Source organism: Simochromis diagramma, unplaced genomic scaffold (genome assembly GCF_900408965.1).
Source record: "Simochromis diagramma unplaced genomic scaffold, fSimDia1.1 OVJJ01000421.1, whole genome shotgun sequence".
NCBI lineage: Eukaryota > Metazoa > Chordata > Actinopteri > Cichliformes > Cichlidae > Simochromis > Simochromis diagramma.
Genome location: NW_024387250.1, coordinates 11,379,921 through 11,399,740, shown reverse-complemented (window position 1 = coordinate 11,399,740; position 19,820 = coordinate 11,379,921). Strand labels below are relative to the sequence as shown.

Sequence of the window (19,820 nt, the reverse complement as noted above, 5' to 3'; positions counted from 1 at the left end):
GATTTTTACCTAAGTGCCAGTTAGAAGTTATTGCTCTAATTACACAACATGGCTTAAAATTTATTCAGAGTTTAGTCAATTACTACACTCCGTTTAGGAAAAGTGATACATTTATATAAAATGATAAAGATAAACTGAGTTTATAGCACTCTTATGTGGCTGAATAAGAGTCCTGAATTTATGGCTATAGCAGAACCTCTAACATTTATCTTCTGAACCTCTCACAAAGCTGTCATCACTTTTTCCTCTCTTCAATATTCCTACTTTGAATGGATGTTTTTTTGAGGAAGGACCTGTTTAACTGCAGGGGCAGGTAGCAGGACAGATCACAAGCTACACAATTTAATTAACACTGAGGGACCAGGAGGTGGTTGGTTGGCGGGCAGGTAGACAGGCAGGCAGGAAGATCCCCCAAGCCAGGCACAGCAGTGGTGCTGGTGGTGTGGTGCGAGTGTGAAGTGAACGACGTCTCCTTGCCTTACTCACAGCTTGTGTGGACAGCATGTCATTGATGGAGTGGTCATACTGCTCGGCCAGGATGGCCAGCTTACGAGTCTGCTCATCCTTCAGCCGCTTCAGCACGGCCTTGTGGTCCGATTTGGGCGTGTTCTCCAGCAGGTGGTTGCGCAGGGCCTTGTACTGGCGGGTTTGGATCTTGCAGGTGTCCTGGAACTGACGCTTGATCTGAAGCTCTTTGGACTGAAGGAGACAGAAGAAAGATGGAAGCAGCTCGGCTAAAGTGCTCCTATTGATTGTAGAAATGATCACGCTGACAGATGTGACAGACGTGTCAAACATTTTACATGATATTTAAAGTGTAAACACCTGCTGAACTGTTGGATGACACCATCACGGCCACATAAGGAAATGTCCTTTGTCATGAAAACACATGTTGGAGATTTACCGTTTATGAAGACTTGTTGGATGGTTAAAACGCACATGATCTAAATTCTAAGGCGTCTAAAAATCACATTCTTATGATGAATGTCTGTATCTTAGATTAACATTTATATTTAAGAGGTTGGATTTATAACATTTAAACATATAAGGAAGCCCTACTTAATTCCAGTGTAATACAAAGCTCTGCGATGGTCTTAATGAGACGACTTGGCTTCTTTTATTTAAATAAATTTACCTTTTCTTGTTGCTTATGTCAATATTATTTCCCTCTGAAGAAAGTGCTTGAAATCAGAAGGGTCAGAGGGAGTAGCAAAGTTTAAGCCCTGCTTTGGTGATTTTACACAATCGCTGTGAACTTTTTCAGGTGCTCACATAAACCAGCAGCTGGACGAAACACACAGTACACAGTCTGCTCAAAAGTCCAAGAAACTAGTTTATTTTTAGTGTACTGAGAAATAGATTAAAGCATCACGTTGGCCGATGACTTACTGGGGCAAAGTTAAAGGCTGTGTGAGATTACAGTGCAAGGAAAATGTAATACACTGATCCAAGGCAAAGCATGAAAGCATGCAACTTAAATAAATAACGTAAAATACACTTTCTAAATAGGTAGGAAAAGGTTTTGCTGTCATAACCTTACATTTTGTGGTGACCTGATCTGGTCCTGTAACTGTTAATGACTATGTGTGAGCTCTTTAATGAAAATGAATATTTTTAAATGCTAAAGTATAATTATTTTGCTATCCATTTTTAATTCCCCTCACAAAAAGGGCAGGAATTAATAGTAAAGCACATTATTTAATTAAGGTGCCAAATTTCTTTTATTTAAATTAGTTTTAGTGGTTGAATGTTATGCTTGATTAATTTCAGACTTCTCTGAGATACGTCCGGTGTGCCGACTCAAATTTCTGTGTATAACAACATCAATTCAGTAATTTTTAAACACGTTTTGATGGACTTAAAGTTGTTTTGTTTTAATGACAGGCAGCCTGATACATTTGTAAAGCACTGTATATAAATGTATATATGTAAAAACACTTTCTAGGACCTTTAATCTGATGTTTATTCTTAAGAATGAGCCTTTCTGTATATTTGTCAGGCGATAATAAATCAAAAGAGTTGTTTTCTTGGCTGATTGTACTGCACAAACTAACGAGTCATGTCCAAGAAAAACTGATCTCATTTCACTAAAACCTGATCAATACTCTGCTGTTAAACAAACGGCCCAGACCTCGAGCATAATCTGGGTCAGGTCGAATCAGACGATCGCCATTTAATCCCATAAATATTTGCAAGTCATAATCACAATTTTATGTTTATACTTGCTAATAATGTTTTTGGTGGCTTATAAATGGGGCAAAAAGGGGACGACAGACGACAACAGGAATGTGTGATGATACAGGAGGAATGAACAAAAAGGTAAAAAGGATTCTTTGCGCAGTAAGATAAGGAAGAAAGTAAGCAAATGGAGACATGATAATAATGGAAACAAAAAAAAAAAAAAATCATAAAAACAAACAAGACAATGATTTGAACACAAAAGAATTTATTTTTGTGTATGACAAAATGTTTCTCTATGCTTGCGAGCACACGGCTGTACAGTATGCCAACACTCATGCAGCTAAAATGAGAATAAAAGGACGACGAAATGTCTGCCCAACACAATGCAGCACTGGTCTTATAAATACTGCATTAATTAAATATATATATTAAAAAAAACTCAAGGTGATATAACTCTGTGGAAACACTCAGTGTCACAACAAAACAGAATGCAGACATGTAAACATACACAAAAGGAACAAGTTACATTCAAATAAAACATTGATTGAAACTTTTCTTTTAAAGCTCGAATTGCAAGATGCAAAAAAACAACAACAAAAAAAACCCAAAACACATTTTTTCCTTTTCTTTGGGTGAAAATACAGTTAAGACTGAGCTTTCCTACTCAGTACCGTCCCTCCACAAAAACAGCTCACATGTGGCGACACAAACAAAGCTCTTTATTCCTGCCTTTTTAAGCGCTAACGCATTTTACGAATTTGCTCCGGCTTCATTTACATGAACTCAAAGGATTTTGGCGTTTAGCAGTGACACAAACAGCAGAATTAACCGTGGGTTTCTTTTGGTCTGACTGACGCTGAGCTGAAATGATGAACTGACTGATCAGAAAGTTCATTTTCTTATCATTTCAGTATTTTTTTTTTTTTTTTTTTTTTTCTAAATATAAAGGCTCAAACATTTTGGTTTTCAGCTTGTCTGATTATCTTTAGGTTTGCTGAACCCGTAGGCCGGGTGAAGTGGAGTTGCGATGGGTGTATTTTTTAAGCTTCACGAGCTAAAATTGAAACGATCTTTTCATAGATATTTGTATTTCTTTAATACCTTTCAACACAGTGCAAAACAAAATATTGATAGAATCAGATATCTGCCTTCTCTTCATTCGACCTGCTCAGCCTCATTTTTCACATTCAGTAGTTTCAATCTTTTTACTATAATTCTACCTCAAAAGATTGTCTATATGGCTTCATATTAAACGAGTTACATTGAAATATTAAACAGTTTCTTATACTTTCACTATGCAAAAACATATCCTGATTATCCTGATTCCTCATGTTTCCGCTATAGATTTAGGATATCACTTCACAACAGACTCTTGAAAGCAGGCACTTCTTATTCCATTACTACGAGCGAAATGTTTACATGGTAAATCATAACAAGATTATTGCACAACATGCAATAAAACATAATAGTCATAATATCTAACTAGAATCTAGATGATGTATTCACTAGCTGCATGTATAATAATAATAATAATTATAGCAGTAATATGTATAAACGTATTCTAGTTCAACTGAATATGTTGTTTGTTCCAGCTAAATGGCCCCATACTTAATCATTTAAGACCAAAATATTAATAATTATTCCTCTCTGCTCTCACGATGGTCCGAGATGTCTCCACTCAGCGGTTTATTGCACTTTTCAGTCGGCTGAGAGCTAGTGTTCAGGCTGATGTTAGTGAAATCATTGACGATCTTTCATTTTCACAGTACTTTGTGCTTTGGGGAGAGATATTACAGCCGTTGAGCTACATAACACTCTAATATTTGTTCTAAGCACTGAGGAAACAGCGCACCCTGTGAAGTAAGACAACTATGAAGAAGAACAAACGATTGCACAAAAAACGGTCTCAAAAATAACCATAAAAAAAAATATCTGTCTTACAAATTAAGAGCAAAATAATAAAAATTAAAGAAACTTCTAAAGGAACTTTTACAAAAAGCAAAAATAATGAAATATTAAAACTTCACTGGGTTTCATTCAGCAACTGTGGGTTCGACAGCTTGTTCAAGTTGCTCGAGCCAGCTCATTCAGTAATATGGCTTGTTATGTGCGTGCGCACACACACGCTTCTGGAGCCAGTGCACACAAACCTCTGTGTGCATACGAGTGTGTGTGTGTGGGTTAAATACGGCTCATCTTTAAAAATGTGACCAGTTTGAGTAACAAAGGAGACAATGTGGCCCAAACACGCAATGAATGGCTGCACAATGGCGTGCACACACACGCACGCTCGCTCGCACACACACATTCACATAATCTCACACCAAAATGTTCCCGACATGTCTCACTCTTGCTATCTCCACGGCCGAATTTTCCCCTTGACAAACCGTCCCGATGAAGTTCGTCTCAACCCACACTCCCACCTCGTCTCCTCACGAAACATCCTCTCCCTCTCTTCCCTCCTCTGTCTCTCCCTCTCTCTCCTCCTCCTCTCCCTCTGTCTCCTCTCTCTGACCTCCCGGGGCAGCAGGCGCGGTAACCTGCTTGGAATTTCCTTTTTCAAGATGCCAAGGGTTTGGAGTTTTATCCTGACCCTGAGCGGCAGCTTTTTAACGACCTGCCGGGCTAGTTTTAGCACTACAGAGTTCGCTAGATCTGCCAAGACGCCGAGGGGGCGTCTGCCGAAACGCTTCACCCACAGCAGGCCCTTGGCTACAAGAGAGGTGCTCCTGCATTGAGCCTGATACTCCAAGGCCAGGCTCTTTAGTGGAACTGGGATTTTGGACTGGCGAACGCCCCAGTTGCGGCCTGCTTTAGGAAACATCTCATAAAGGTTACGCTCAGCCATACCGCCCAGCACCGACTGGCACATGGCAAACAGTGGCCGAGGCAGGCGGAAGAGGACGCGCATGCAGAGGCGGTTGACTTTGCGGGGCGCGAGCTGGAAGAAATCACGGGCTGGCCTGACAATCAGGACCACGATCAAATAGAGGGAAAGGAAAATGGAGGGAGAGCTGAGGAAGGAGGCTGAGATGAAAATAATGGGGATGTAATAAATCCCCAAACTGATGGAGAGTCCTAAACTGAAGAGGCCATTGGCCCAGAGGCTGAGAGTCAGGTAGGTGGAAAGTGACAGAGAACAGCAGGAACGAAGGAAAAGGTACGAGAAGAAGAGCGCCAAGAAGGCGAGCTCAGCAGAGAGGAGAACGGATGCCACCGAGGGCAGGGGTGGAGAGCGGCGGAGGGAGAGGAGGAAGATGGAGAGCAGCAGCAAAGTGAGGTTGGAAGGCTGCGCAGCGACAGAGAGGGAGAGGAGGAGGCAGATGCCGTGAGAGAAGAGTGAGGGGAGAGAAGTCTGGGCAGGGGGTGCGGGTGGGGGTGAGACGGGTATGGGCTCCAGCTCCTCAGAGGCGTCAGGGAAGTAAAACTCTGACAGCTCATCGATGTTTCGCTCACGCAGCCGCCTCTTTTCTGGGGACGAGGACAAGATGAGCTCCGACGGACAACCGTCAGCTACACCCCTGCCCTCTTCTTCTTCTTCATTGGTCTCTATGCGTGCAGATTTACCATGATCCTCTTCGTACTCCCACTGCACTCCTTCTACTTCCCTGACTTCTGTCTCCTCTTCACCGACTTTCCACTCAACTACATCTTCTGATTTACTTCCCTCCTCGTCTACCTCGTCCTTCCCCTCAGCCACAGCGACACGCACACCCTCCACCTCATCTACCCCTCTGCTAAAAACTTCATCATCTACTACTCCATCAAGCTCATCCCCAACATCATACACCTCCTTCGCCGCCACCTCGCTCTCCTTTTCTTCCTCTAGCTCCTCCCCCCCTCCCTCGCTGTCCCAGCTGCCGCTCGGCCCCTCTGTCGGCTCGCTCTTTCCCTCCTCGGGAGACCCCTGGCTCTGGGTGCTGTCACTCACTTTGAGGCTCTTGGGCTGTTGGCGGACCTCCACGGCGTGTTTCTGACGCAGCTCTTGCTCACGCCTCTTGTTATACTCCATCTGGTTGGTGAGCTCCGTCTGGTGTTGCGTGCGGATCAGCTCGGCCCGCGTACGCTGCACCAAACTCAGCTGGCGGAACTCCAGCTCCTGGGTGGATTCGTGGTGACGCAGCAGCATGGCACACTCCAAGTCCTTCAGAGTCTGCTTTTTGTTCAGATCCTGAAGAAGGAGAAGAAGAAAAAAAACAAACAAAAGATGCAGAAGGTGATTTGTAATACTGGGAGGACAGAAACCTGCAATAGCCACCAAAGGATGTCTTGTATCAAGCTACAATTATTAAAAAGTATGAATTTATAGGTCATTTATTAAAAAACAAACAAAAAAAAATATTTTCTTTTTCAGCCATACTGTTGTAGATTTGCTGCTGCGTGTGGGATCATTGTCCTGTTGCATGAACCAGTTTCAGCCAAGCTTGTCAGACAGACGGACTCATCTGACTCTAGAATACTTAGAGATACGCAGGAGTTCATGACCCAGTGACTGCAAGGTACTGAGATCCTGTCGCTGAAAAACGAGTCCAAATCATATGCTAGTATGAGGTGTTTGTGCTGTTTGCTTTTCTCCAAATGTAGTGCCGTGCAAAACACGTCCACTTTAGTCTCACTTTCCAGAAGTCTTGTAGTTTATTCTGATGCTGCTTTTCAAGCCAAAGCTTTGCTGCCATGTTCTTTTTAGAGAGAAGAAGCTTTCTCCTGAAATCTCTTCCAAAAAAGTCATACATGTTTGTCTTTTTCTAATTGTACTGTCATGAACTTAATACTTGATACTAATTGAGACCTGAAGAGTCTGAGATGGTTTTTTTACACTCCCTCTAAATATTGCAGTTTGACTTTGGGATGAATTTATTGGGGCGTCCAGTCCTGGGAACAATGTTTTTCACTCACTGTAGAGCGATGGATGCAGGTTGTTTGGAGATTGCCTTCTAACCCTTCCCAGACTGATGGCAACAACATTTACTTCTTTAAGATTGTTGTTGTGTTTCCTACGTGGCATTGTGTTAAACATCTGAATGCTTCAGCAAACTGACAAAACTTTTTAGATGTGCTCACACTTGCTCAGTTAATCAAGTGTATTTGATTAGCGGCACCCGGATGCTACTTTACCCATTTTACTTATCTATATCTATCTATCTATATTTGAAAAATAAATTATTTTCTAGATATTAGGTATAAACCTTAGTGTTAACAAATAAAAGACCACTACATGCAAAACTTCAATTTTTCAGTGCACCTAATTTTCCAAGCCATTAATATTTTGCTTGTGCATTACTGTTACACATAGATGACAATAAAATGAATTGCAAAAGTCTTAACATTTATAAATATTATAAAACAATATCAAAATAAAAATGATATTAATGTGCTTCAAAGGACTAAGAACAGTACCTCTCTGAGCAGGTCCTGCTCCAGGTTGTGGCGTGACAGCAGCATCTTCCTCTTGTACTGGCGACACTGCACCTCATAATACTGCCTCTGCCTCCGCAGCAGACCCGCCTCTTCCTCAGCCTGCCGCTGCTGCAGGCACTCCTTCTGATGCACCAACCACTCCTGCTTCTCCCGCTTTGGCGTTGACTGATTCTCGTTCAGTTCCTTGAGGAATAACAGCAGCGTTTAGCTTGGCTCGCCGTTTGTGCAGCATTATACTTACCCGTCAAAATGAACTGATTGCAGGTGGAGTCATGAAAAAGAAGACACACATATTTGTTGAAACATAATATGACAAAACTCAGAGGCACCTCTTTGAGCTGCTCTTTGCGCTGGCGATACTGTCGTTTCTGGGAATCCAGCAGGCCGGTGAGCTCCTTCTTTTGCTGCGTCAGAATGTGCTGCTGGAACTTCTTCTCCTCCGACACGACTGCCTTTCCCTGGAGGATAAAAGCCCAAAAACATTCACAATTAGTGATATTGAGTCTTATCAGTGCTCTTACTGAGACAACTCTCTGTATGCTGGTGAGAGAATGAAGACTTCTCAGTGGCTGCTACACTTTGGAAAGATCAACTTCATATGAAGCAGGCATGTGTACACTGAGCAATGTGAAAGTATTGACTAATATTAGCAAGACTAACAACATAGTGAGTATCAGAACCACACACTGTTGTTTGACATTCATCACATATATGTGAATTTATTATATTTCTCTGTGATCCTCGCTCACCTCTTTCTCCAGGATACCCTGGTGCTTCTTGGTGAGTTTTTCTCCTTCCACTGAGAAGCTGTTCCTCAAATTCTCCAGCTCTTTGTCCAATCTCAGCTGATGTTCGTCCATCTCGGCCTTCAGCTTGTTCTCCAGGCCCATCAGCTGCTTCTGGTGCTGACGCCGCATTCGCTTATACCTGTGAGGAGAAACACTGTTACCTAATGGATAATAATCAGCAAGCATTACTTAACTAAGCATTTGAAGCCCTTTGTTTTCTTTTATTTGTATAAAGTTCAAAAACATGTGCAAATACACTCGTTTTGATTGTCCCGTAACACCATCAACAATTCACGACTGTGACCTCACCCGGACATCTGCTCTCTCAGTGCAGAGCCCTGCTCGTGTTCCTGGATCTGACGGGTGACCAGTGAGGCGGTCCTGATGGTGGCAAAATGGTCTCGGCCTCGTCGACGTCTGCCCCCTCCCCCTCCTCCTCCACCACCACCAGCAGATGCAGCTTCTCGCTGAGAATCAACCTCTGGCTGATAGGGATCGTCATAGATGTTGTCATGGCTCTACAAGGTGGAGAAAATTAGAGCAATTAAAGGTGGCTACAAATGCAAAGTTTTATCTCAACTCAATGTCATCCTACTGCTTAAAATAAATGAAACTAATTATTGCCAATGCAAAAACTCCCAGGAGGCTGCTCGCTTAGCAAGTCTGCTACCAGGCATTTGTTTTGGAGGTGTCACATTGCCAATCTGCTGTGCATCTGGTTCTGCTTTTGTCTTCCTTTTCCTGTAGGTGGCACCAGATTGCGCTTATAAAACTGGTCAGGGGGAAACAACAGAACAGCTTCTCCTTTGGCTCATCTAAACTACAATAAAAAGGTAAAATAGCCCAACTATAAGTATCACTCGATGCTTTTAGCCCGAAAGTTACACGTCTCTCAGCAGATACACACCAGACTCACACTTAACACTGCAAGCCTGAGTTTGGGGGGGCCCCAAACAAGCCCCAAATACCCTTCAGCATATGGGTCACCTGCTTATCCAGGTGAGTGATTGAGGGGCTAGACTGTTAAACAACACATCCACCCACAGACGTGTTAACACATGGACTGACCAGCGGCTTGTGCAGGACGGAGCTATTGGAGGTGACGGTGTGCTCTCCCTCCTGCATCATGGCCATCTCCCCACTGTCATCGGAGCCGTCTGCCAGACTGTTGACCGAGCTACTCTGGGAGCTGGCGCTGATGGACATGGATGGCAGAGAGTGGGAGCTCTCCATGCTGTTGACTGTGCCGGTGCGCAGCATGTACTGCTCCACATCCTGGAGGGGAAAAAATAAAGCAAGTTTTTGCTAAAATAATGACAAAGCTCTTTAAAAAAAAAAAAAATGATACTGAGCAAACATATTTAAACATCCCAAACAAATGCAGGTCTGATAGATTGAACCACAGTTGCTATTCTTTCATTTACTTTTGTTTAAACGGCAATCAAAGAATTAAATAGATAAAAAAGTCTTTGTATGAGGACAAAAGGGTCTTATTTACCTTACGTCCTTATTCTTATAGTGCCTGTATTTACCTCAACTGCAGACAAGAATAGGCCTTTAAAGCAGGTTTTCAGTAGAAGCAGACACATTCATGCGCTTTGTGTTCATGAGTACAATTGTTCATGTTTCAAGACTCTTATTTGCTCTGTCAACATTACTGCGTTATGCTGGGCCAATTCTGTTTCTATGAGATTCTGTTTAAAAAAATAAATAAATAAAACTGCAAAATATCATCACCATTTCCCCTATTTTCTAATTTGTGGATTAAATAATTACCGTTGGACTCTGGCTTTATTTACAATTGCAATGCAATATAAACAGCAGCAGTTTATATGAAGCAAATCCAAAACAAAACATCGTCACATGTCCCTTGACAGAAGCGCTTTCTTTCTTAATTTTACAAAAACAAAAAAAAAAAATCAGGAGAGGAACTCAAATATTTAAAGCGAGCTTAAATGAAGAGATGACCCCAAAGAGTGCTGCTTGGTATTTGTTAATTGTACTTTCATGTTTCAGCTTTCTTAATCCCCTTTCACATATGAAGCAGCTGTTCTCATGTTATGTGCCTGTCTGATGTCATTAGCCATTTCTGGGCCCAAACTCTCTCTGTGGTTTCGCTAATAAGAAAAGAAAACTGTCCACTTATCAATATTAGAAGCTTGTTTAAATAAAATAAAATAGGATAAAAGCATTACAGGGTTGATACGTCATCACCCTTTCTTACCTCTTCCTCATCGCCTCCTTCAGGTGCGGGACCATTGTGCGCCTCATGAAAGAGGATTTTCTTCATCTTCCGGTACTGAAGGTTGTCCAGCTCACGAACAGCATCCTTGGTCCGTGCAATCAGGTCCATCACAACTGTCATGGGACGCTCTCTGCATAGGAAATGGTGCTGGGTGGATGGAGGGTTGAAAGAAGGAGTGAGATGGACAGTGAAGGGTGAAATACCTCAGTCTGACAGTTAAAAATACATAGACATGCCCATCACTGTTGACACAAAATTATACATAAAATAAAATAAAATCATTGTTTTTCATTTAAAAAACAAAACAAAAAAGAAAACAAAAATACAACAACAGAAAAAACCTCCTTGGTGATTATTTGCTTGCACACTGAACCTTCACGCAGTGTTTTCCTTCAAGCCTAAAAATCTGTTTTGAATTTAAAGCACAAATTTCATTATTTGTCCAAAAACAACAAGCTGAAAAGAAACTGCTAGAAATAGAAGAAAATATATTTCATTCTATTCTCTCAGTTAAAGATTAATCACACGGCTGTTTGTACCTTGAGCAGCACATCAGAGGTAGGTCTGTCCTGGGCGATCTTCTGCAAACAGGAGTCCACGAAATTGCGGAAATAATCCGACCTGAAAATTTCCAAAACGTCATGATTATACATATAATTTAAGCAATGCATACTGCATTATTACACACATAATAATCGTAATTATGTTATAGTCCGTTAAAGCGGCTTGAGAGATTTGTTAGCTCAATTAAAACTCGGAAAGCATTAAAAATGTCCTGATGTGGAGACAAACTGGCTAAAAAAAACAGCAGTAAGTGTCCTTGTATGAGAAATACTGAAGGGTTTGTCCACAGTTACCTGAGATGATTCAAATAATGTAACAATTTAAACACTGATCTATAAGCATGGCAGCAAACTCAAAGTGTGAGTTCATCCCCATGTTCAAAAAGCCTTAATAACAAGTCATTTTTATGAAACCAATTTTTTTTATTTTTTATTTTTTTTTATGTGTATGTACACGCACACACACACACACACACACACACACACACAAAAACTAATTGTGAAATAAATGACAGAAAGACACAGGTCGGTTGCAAAGCTTCGTCTCTCACCAGTGATTAGACTGCAACACAGGGCTCTCATTCTGGGCGATGTGGTATAAGGCACTCATAGCATTCATGTTGAACAGAGGAGGCTTCCTTTCCGCTGCAGAATCACGAAGCACGACATAGCGTGACAGAGAAGGAGAGGCAGACAAAGAACACTTTCAGCTTTGTGAACACAAAGAGAGACACTTGTGGAGCACTGTATGGCCATCTCTTACCCAGCTCTATGCAGGTGATGCCAAGTGACCACACATCCACCTTCCCGTCGTACTGACCCTCATCCATGGCTAAGATCACCTCAGGGGCCATCCTGGGTGGAGGAAACAACAACAACAACACATCAGCAGTAATTCGGCCATTTCCAGCCCTCTTCCTTTGATCCAGCACACAATGGCACCTGGTGGCTCACTGTTGTTTCCAGCATCTGCCCCACCTAAACAGGCAGCGTTAGCTTTATGCTCATGTAGAGTAACAACAAATAATTCTGGCTGCTGAACGGTGAGAGGTGGGAGTAAACCACTTGGTGATTTAACCTCCTCAAATACACTTGAAAAGATTGGAAAGGAAAAATTCGGTGGCAGAATAACCTTTTTTTAAATTAACAACTTAAAATTAAACACATGCTCATTCTACAGATCAAAGTTTTTCCCAGTGTGAACTGTACTCTGCCTGCTTTGAATGAATTTGAATGTGACATTTGGGTGGCCACACCTTGCTTCACAAATGTGAGCAGCGTTTAGTCAGCTATCTTAGGTTCAATGCAAATTAAAGCACGTTACCCGCATGATTAGAGACTATACTTTATCTAGTAGGGGTGCAACGATACACAAAATTCACGGTTCGGTTCGGTTCGATACTTTGGTGTCCCGGTTCTGATATTTTTTCGATACAAAAAAATGTGTCAGCCTTTTTAATTTGTCATTTATTAAAATTATTAAATATATATTTTACCTAAACAGGTACAGTTTTTAAATTTAAACCCTAAACCCTTGTAAGTGATTTTTTATTTTGACAGCGAATGTGCACCACTTATGTGCACCCCTGGTTATTTAGCACAGCTTAACTTTCTGTCTCGCCTAGCTTGCCCCTGCGCTCTTCCTCTGATGATGCTGTCTGTGTTGAGCGCTCAGTGGATCTGCGCTGGACAGTGCAGCCTAGGCGGAGTAGTTGAACGCAGATAACTGAGCGCTCAACACAGACAGCATAGTCAGAAGGAAAGTTGATAAAAAAAATTACAAATTTTGTATTGTTCTTTTTTTTTTCTCCCCTTTGGTTTTCTTTCTTTCTCTCCCCTCTTTCTTTCATTCTTTCCCCCTGTCCTATCCCACAGTCATGTCTGTCCCGTTTGCAACTGAAAATAAAATAAATTCATAATTATAATAAAGGTCAATCAAATGGACCAATATGATGATCCACTTGGTAAAATAAATCCGCTTGGCATCTTTCTAGGCCTCAAGACAACAATTCTGATGGCTATAGATCCAAACGGGACAAAAAAAAAAAAAAAAAAAAAAAAAAAAAATTAAATTTTTTTTAAAAAATTGTATTGTTCGATACATATGCGTACCGAACCGAAAGCACTGTATCGAACGGTTCAATATCGATACGAATATCGTTGCACCCCTATTATCTAGACACCAGCAGTACGCTAGATATTAATGAATATTTAAATTGTCAACATCGGAGGAAATATATCTGATTTTACAACTGCACAACTAGCTCATTTAAGAGTGCTGCTGCTTCTCACTCGTCTTTACACTCAGTGGACAAAATAGACGCCACATAACAGCCATGCTAACAGTCTGAAAAGCTCATTTCGCCTGCACAGACATGACATCATCGTCTTAGGGATATCCTCTTTCTTTGACATCACACAAAGCTAGGAGTAGAAAAAAAAAAAACAGTGAAATGGAGAGCTCAGAGCCTGAGATTACTTATACATACACTGACCTCAGTATTTGAACTTTAACATGAGCTTTTATGATTGTAACAGAACAGAAAGGAAAGATAAAATACGGCAAAACATCACAGGTATGTTTTAACCCCTTAACGCCTAGTGTATCATAGTTGATACGCACGATTTTGGTTAGTTTTTGAGGCTTCTTTGAGAATCCACAATGAGTAGGCAAGTGAGACACTGGTTTGATGTTTTACCAGTAAGGTGTTCCCACGAAGGAGTTGGCTGGAGCGACAATAGAGGCCGAGCCAAAGTCTCCCAGTTTGACCTGACCTGGCTCTGTCAACAAGATGTTTCCGGCCTTCACATCCCTGAGAGAGAAACGATCAGACAGGAGAAAATGACGGGTCAGGAAAAACACGACGGAGACAAAACAGTTTGAGAGAAAATGCATTGTTGGAGGCTGGGGAGCAGCATGATGCACAGTGTGTAAGCACAAGCACCATTGCATAAGCTTATCTCAGGCAGCACAGTTTGTGCTTTCTCCCCTCTATTTGTTTAGTCTCTTGTCAGAAGTGTGGGGGAGGAGAGCAGAATAGATCCAGATAAGTGAGAAATGAATAGGGGTTACCTGTGAATCATGTTGTGAGAGTGAAGATACACCAATCCCTGCAATGCACCATGGGTTATGGCAGCTATCTCCACTTCCTGCAGCGGTTTCTTGTGGACTGAGTGAAGAGAGAGATTTGGGAATATCAGGCATTGTTTATGTGAACATAAACTCAAACGGGTAAAACGGGTTTTGTCATTACTAATTTGTCTTACTTACCTTCTAAAAGGTCAGAAGCTGAACCCAAGCAGTACTCCATCACCAGCTAGAAGAGAGACAGGTGGAGTGTTAAACCAAGAGTACACTTGGTGTTAAAAACTTTGTCACACTTGACCTAGGCGGGAAGAGCTTTTTTTGTACCAGAGACTTCGACCCATTTATCAAAGTTTTAACACTGCTGTCAAACTAAGGTGGAGTCCGAGAAAGTGTTCTCATGTCCACCTCACAATGGAGCTCTGAGAGCCAAAGTATGCATGAGATGTAAAAGCTCACCATCCCACATAATGTAACGTTATTTAGGTGTCTATAGATGACAGCACACCTTCAAAGTGAAACATTTTAAGCCTTTTTTGTTTTAATTTTGATGATCGTGACTTATACCTTGTGAAAATCAGACATACAGAATATTTTTATACGTGGTTGGAGCTCCGTTACCATGAATCACTGCATTAATGCAGCATGGTGTACAGGAAGCCCAGGCTGCTCCGATAGCTGCTTTCATCCTGTCTGTATTTTTGGGTCCTGTGTTTCTCATCTTCATTTTGACAATAACAACACAGACACTCTGGGGTTCAGGTCAGATGAGCTGGCTGGTCAATGAGGCACAGCAATACTGTGGCCAGCAAACCATTTGCTAGTAGTTTTTGTACTGCGAGCAGGGGCTAAATCCTGCTGGAAAAGGAAATCACCGTCTCTCTCCATAAAGTTTGTCAGCAAATTAAAGCACAAAGTGCTCCAAATCTCCAGGTGGGTGACTTTGTTAACTGTAGACTTGATAACACAGTGGATCAACTGACACCAACATGAGGAGATGACATGGCACTGCAGAAACTTCACACTGGACTTCAAGCATCTTGGATTTTGTGCCTCTCTACTCTTCCTCTAGTCTTTAGGACCTTAAATTTTACTTTTATGTGGAAAGAGAAGCACTGAGCAGCTGTCCAGTCCTTTTTGAGGTCATCTCCGGTTCAGGAGTGACTCGATATTAGGAATGCTAAAGTTGTAGCTGCTTTCCTGGAGACGTACTGACACCAGCCTCAGTCCACTCTTTGTAAAGTCGCCCAAGTTCTTGAATTGATTTTCTTGACAATACCATTGAGGCTGCAGCCATCACTGTTGTTTGTGCAAAATTCCATTAATATGCTGTGATCGAGCACTCTGCGAACAGCCAGACTTTCAGCAACAACATCCTGTGGCTTCCCCTCCTTGTGGAGTGTATCAGAGCTCATCTGGAGAACAGTCCAGTCGTCTCTATAACTGTGGTTACATGTACTCAACTATATAGAGAGACGCACTCAATGCTACTCTTCAAACACTAATATACTAAAATATTGTAGTTTTATTACAAGGGCTGCTCATTTCCATGCACTACAAGGCATACTCACACAAAAGGCTTTTAATACTTTAATTTTTGGATGAATATGTATAAAAACAAACAAACAAAACTTTCACTTCATTCTAATTTTCTGAAATTCACTAATATGTTTTGTTAAAAAAAAAAAACAACACACCAGTTAATTACAATGATGTCATTTTTAGAGCTTTTTTGTTTTTTGCCACATAAACTTTCTCCGGGGACTGAGAGCCTTTTGAGGATATCTGGAACGAAAAACTGCATTTTGGCTGCAGAAACCAGAGACTATATTTAATTCCTGCAGTCACAGTGAAACAAAGAGACTCTGTGGCAACTGCAACTTGCCTCAAGCTGCACAGAAAAAAGGAGGAAGTACCAGAAACCGGTTTCAATATTAGAACAAATGGTCAACGTTTCATGTTTTTATTCACACTGAAACAAAAGGCAGGGTTTGCTGCTCTCTTCCTGACTGTGTGTGTGTGTGTGTGTGTGTGTGTGTGTGTGTGTGTGTGTGTGTGTGTGTGTGTGTGTGTGTGTGTGTGTGAGAGAGTGAGTGAGTGAGTGAGTGAGTGAGTGAGTGAGTGAGAGAGAGAGAGAGAGAGAATGTGAAAGACAGAGCTAAGGGGGGAGAGTAAGTCGAGGGGTGAGAGAACCAAATTTGATGGTTGTTATGATCTCAAGTTGAAATAAAAATAAAACGATAAACTGAGTATTTATCAATCACAGCACTGCTTTTACTCATCTTTGACATTTTTCAAATATAGTGAAAATGAACACAGGAATACTGCAGAGGGGACAAAGTTCTGGGTGTATTTTTACAGGCCGTTGGTGGCCCAAATATGTGCATAAAAAAAGAAATGTGTTTAAAGTGGATGCTGAAATATCCCCAACTATATTCTTTGTTTTATTTTTTAAGTGTGTGGTACTGGGAATGTTAACATCTTTAACAACCTCCTAAGCAAGTCACTTTTAAAATCATTCATTTGATTAACACAACACTGATGAGTGCACAGCTTTTGCACACACTCACCCAGGCTGTGTGCTCTCTCAGGTAGCAGCCACGGTACTCCACAGTGTTGGGGTGGCGCAGTTTCTGGAGGAACTTCACTTCCTTGATGATATCCTGCCATTTCTAGGATACGAGCAGAGCCTTCATCACTCTATCCATAAGATATTACATCTGCAGCAGATCAGCCATTAGAGAGTCGCCAGGTCTTACCTCATTGGACTGTTTGCCACTATAGGACATCTTCTTGATGGCCACCACCTCATTTGTGCGGATGTCGTGGGCCTAGTAGGGAAAATTTAAGGACAACATGCAGTAAATTTTTTGAAGCTTTGGATGCTGCTCGAACCATCTTTGTCACTATTTCTTTAAATAGCACAGACGCCCTCGCCTTGTTTTCTTTTCCTTCCACACAAAGTTAATTGCAAGCAAAACTCAAACACTTAAACCTGGCTGAGAGCATCAGTGCAGCATTTATTCCACAAAGCACTTGAGACACATCCATCAATGCTCCTCACATTAAATACAACAAAGAAATGGCCATTACATAAAACGAGCATTTCTGCAGAGCTTCCTTCCCTCTTCTCCTCTGCCCTCCTATCATCCCTTCATCCATGACTGGCTGCTTTTCACCCTTCATTAAACAGGGACTTTTATCCTGCTCTGAAAAGTTGTTCTCCTTCCCCGACTCGCACTGTGTTTTTACTTTTTCCTTCTTCTTTCATCTTCAGTCGACAGGTTTATCCAGCTTGTGCTCTTAATGGAAGTACCGCCATCTGTCAGCTATTCTTCTTTGCTGTGCTTAGCTTTTCTTAGCATCAATCACTCCGACTTCAGCAAGATTTATAGCAGTAATTACATTTGAACCAAGTGAAATCTCCCCAAAAAACAATGCAAAAATCAAAGTATGAAAGAATTTTTTAATTACGCTATGAAAATTCTGCCTGTCCAGGTTTTTGTTGTTTAAAATGCGCCTATGCACATAAGCACGACCGGCCTGCATGTAGTTTAGGCTTTAATGAGTCATGTTACCTTACTTAGTAAGATCTTTTATTTATAGTAACTTCCTATGAGGGAAGTAATAACCTCTCAGGTGGGCGCTGAAATGGTTTATATGCAGGAAGAACTGAGCCTACACTGTTGTCTATGGCGCCAAAACACTGATCAACTTACATAAGAAGAAAAACAAAGCCAGAGAAATAATTAGACATTAATAAGACGATAATATATATACAAAGGTAATGATTTTCATTTCACCTGCATTCTCATGCTTACATTATATAAATTCAGTGAAGAACAGCTGTATACAACATTATGAACACCATGCTAACTACTCAGAGACTGCAGTCTTAAATTTATAACAAGCAGAGCACTTTTTAAAGTTTGCCAGATGACTGAGTCAGTGTGTGACTGAAAACTAAAATATCATCCAAACTCCAGAATTCAAGAACCGATTTTCAGCGTACTCAGTCAGCGTTATTTGTCCGTAGCCTGTCCCCATGTTTATATGCCTTCAGGTAAGCTGCATGTTAAAAACCACATACCTGAACATTTTCCTACTACTGAATTCAAACGAACATAACTACACACCTACAACTCTGTTGCAGAGCTGACAAAGATCAAACACACAATTCAAACCGATAAATGAACACAAGTATCTGAAATCATATTAAGTAACAGGCCTTCACATTTAAGCCTGCACTCAGGGGAAAGCACACTTAAGGGCTCTTGTGTGCACTCTATCACATTTCTATTAAAGAGCCAAACCCTAAGAAAACTAACTTACAAAGTACACTGCTCCGAAGCTCCCGTGGCCGATCTCCCTCAGGTCCGTGAAGAACTTCTCGGGATCCTCCCTCGAGAAGAGCTCAGCCACCTCCGGGTCCTTCAGGCTCCCGGCCCGCACACTCGACGGCATGGCCAGCGCCTGGTGAGCGTGGAAGAAACACACTGGGTGAGCATCTGTTATTTGGAAAGGATACCAACATTTGTGCTGAAAGCACGAGTTGCCTCGGAAACACGGTCTAGTCTGTCACATGAAGTCGACACACTTAGATCTCTGTGGTGGAAATTGTTGACACTGATGTCACTCATGCCATTTAAAAAAAATATATTGTTCTCAACCAAAGATGAAAGGGGAAAGCAGTACAAAGCACAAATCTGGGCTTACACCCATGTTATTTCTTTTCTTTCTGTCTTTTTAAGGAAATACACAGAGTTTCTCTTACATATCATCTAATCATTTAAACCCTATTAATTCTTTTTCTTATTCTCCTACACAGATATTTTCATGTATTGCAGAAGACTGTCTTGTAATGTACGTACGAAGCTTGCAGAATTGCAGCACTATATCAAAGGATGGTCCTGGCAACAATACTGATCAATTTCTTGAAGACCTGGAACATCTTTTTAATGTTTCTAAAATGTGTGGCACGCTGCACTGAGCAGAACACTGCACACAGACTGCTGCGTGTGGCTAACATAAGCAGTGTTAGCTTTCTCTCCTCGTGGGGTAACGTCCACACACGTGAACAGAATGTGCTTTTGCATTGCTACAGCAGAGCTCTTAGATACCAGTTTACTGTGACACAACCTACATACATCCTTTTTCTCGCGATCACAATACTGCAGAACTGCACCGGCTAGGCAGGGCTGCCATCCACACTTCTTGTTCACAACTTCCCATCACACAGAGAGGAGTCAAGCCGTCTGCCAGAGCTGCAGTCCTGGCTACTAATGGGTGGCTGTGTAACATCTTAGATCCAACAGTTAACTAGCATTAAATTATACATTGTAAAATACTAGTTTTTCAGTTGCAGGCCAGCGAGAACAGCAATATTCAATTGCAATACATCATCATGCAATCATAGCCTCCTGAGACCCGGCCTATTTGTTAATGTCCTCTGTAGTGGACACACAAATTTAAAAAACAAAAAAACAAACAAAAAAAAAAAAAACATCAACTGAAAGATATTTTTCACTTCACATGAGGAT

The 19,820-nt window shown here is 41.4% G+C and overlaps 1 protein-coding gene across 2 annotated transcripts in view; it reads right to left on the bottom strand.

The window, feature by feature from the left end:
* taok2b (TAO kinase 2b) overlaps window positions 1-19,820 on the bottom strand; it is a 29,764-nt gene that overhangs the window by 5,893 nt on the left and 4,051 nt on the right. Inside the window, exons 2-18 of one of the 2 annotated variants that reach the window (XM_040001963.1) lie at window positions 18,613-18,753; window positions 17,040-17,111; window positions 16,851-16,952; window positions 14,467-14,512; window positions 14,269-14,365; window positions 13,895-14,008; window positions 11,959-12,050; window positions 11,747-11,840; window positions 11,172-11,253; window positions 10,612-10,779; window positions 9,456-9,662; window positions 8,697-8,905; window positions 8,349-8,526; window positions 7,929-8,057; window positions 7,579-7,782; window positions 6,113-6,352; window positions 487-699 (exon numbers count right to left, since the gene is read on the bottom strand). In XM_040001963.1, the coding sequence (XP_039857897.1) occupies window positions 487-699; window positions 6,113-6,352; window positions 7,579-7,782; window positions 7,929-8,057; window positions 8,349-8,526; window positions 8,697-8,905; window positions 9,456-9,662; window positions 10,612-10,779; window positions 11,172-11,253; window positions 11,747-11,840; window positions 11,959-12,050; window positions 13,895-14,008; window positions 14,269-14,365; window positions 14,467-14,512; window positions 16,851-16,952; window positions 17,040-17,111; window positions 18,613-18,744 (2,379 nt within the window). In that variant the 5' untranslated portion in view covers window positions 18,745-18,753. Of the gene's footprint in view, window positions 1-486; window positions 700-2,429; window positions 6,353-7,578; window positions 7,783-7,928; window positions 8,058-8,348; window positions 8,527-8,696; window positions 8,906-9,455; window positions 9,663-10,611; window positions 10,780-11,171; window positions 11,254-11,746; window positions 11,841-11,958; window positions 12,051-13,894; window positions 14,009-14,268; window positions 14,366-14,466; window positions 14,513-16,850; window positions 16,953-17,039; window positions 17,112-18,612; window positions 18,754-19,820 lie in introns of those variants that run through there. The other variant, XM_040001962.1, reaches the window with a different exon arrangement.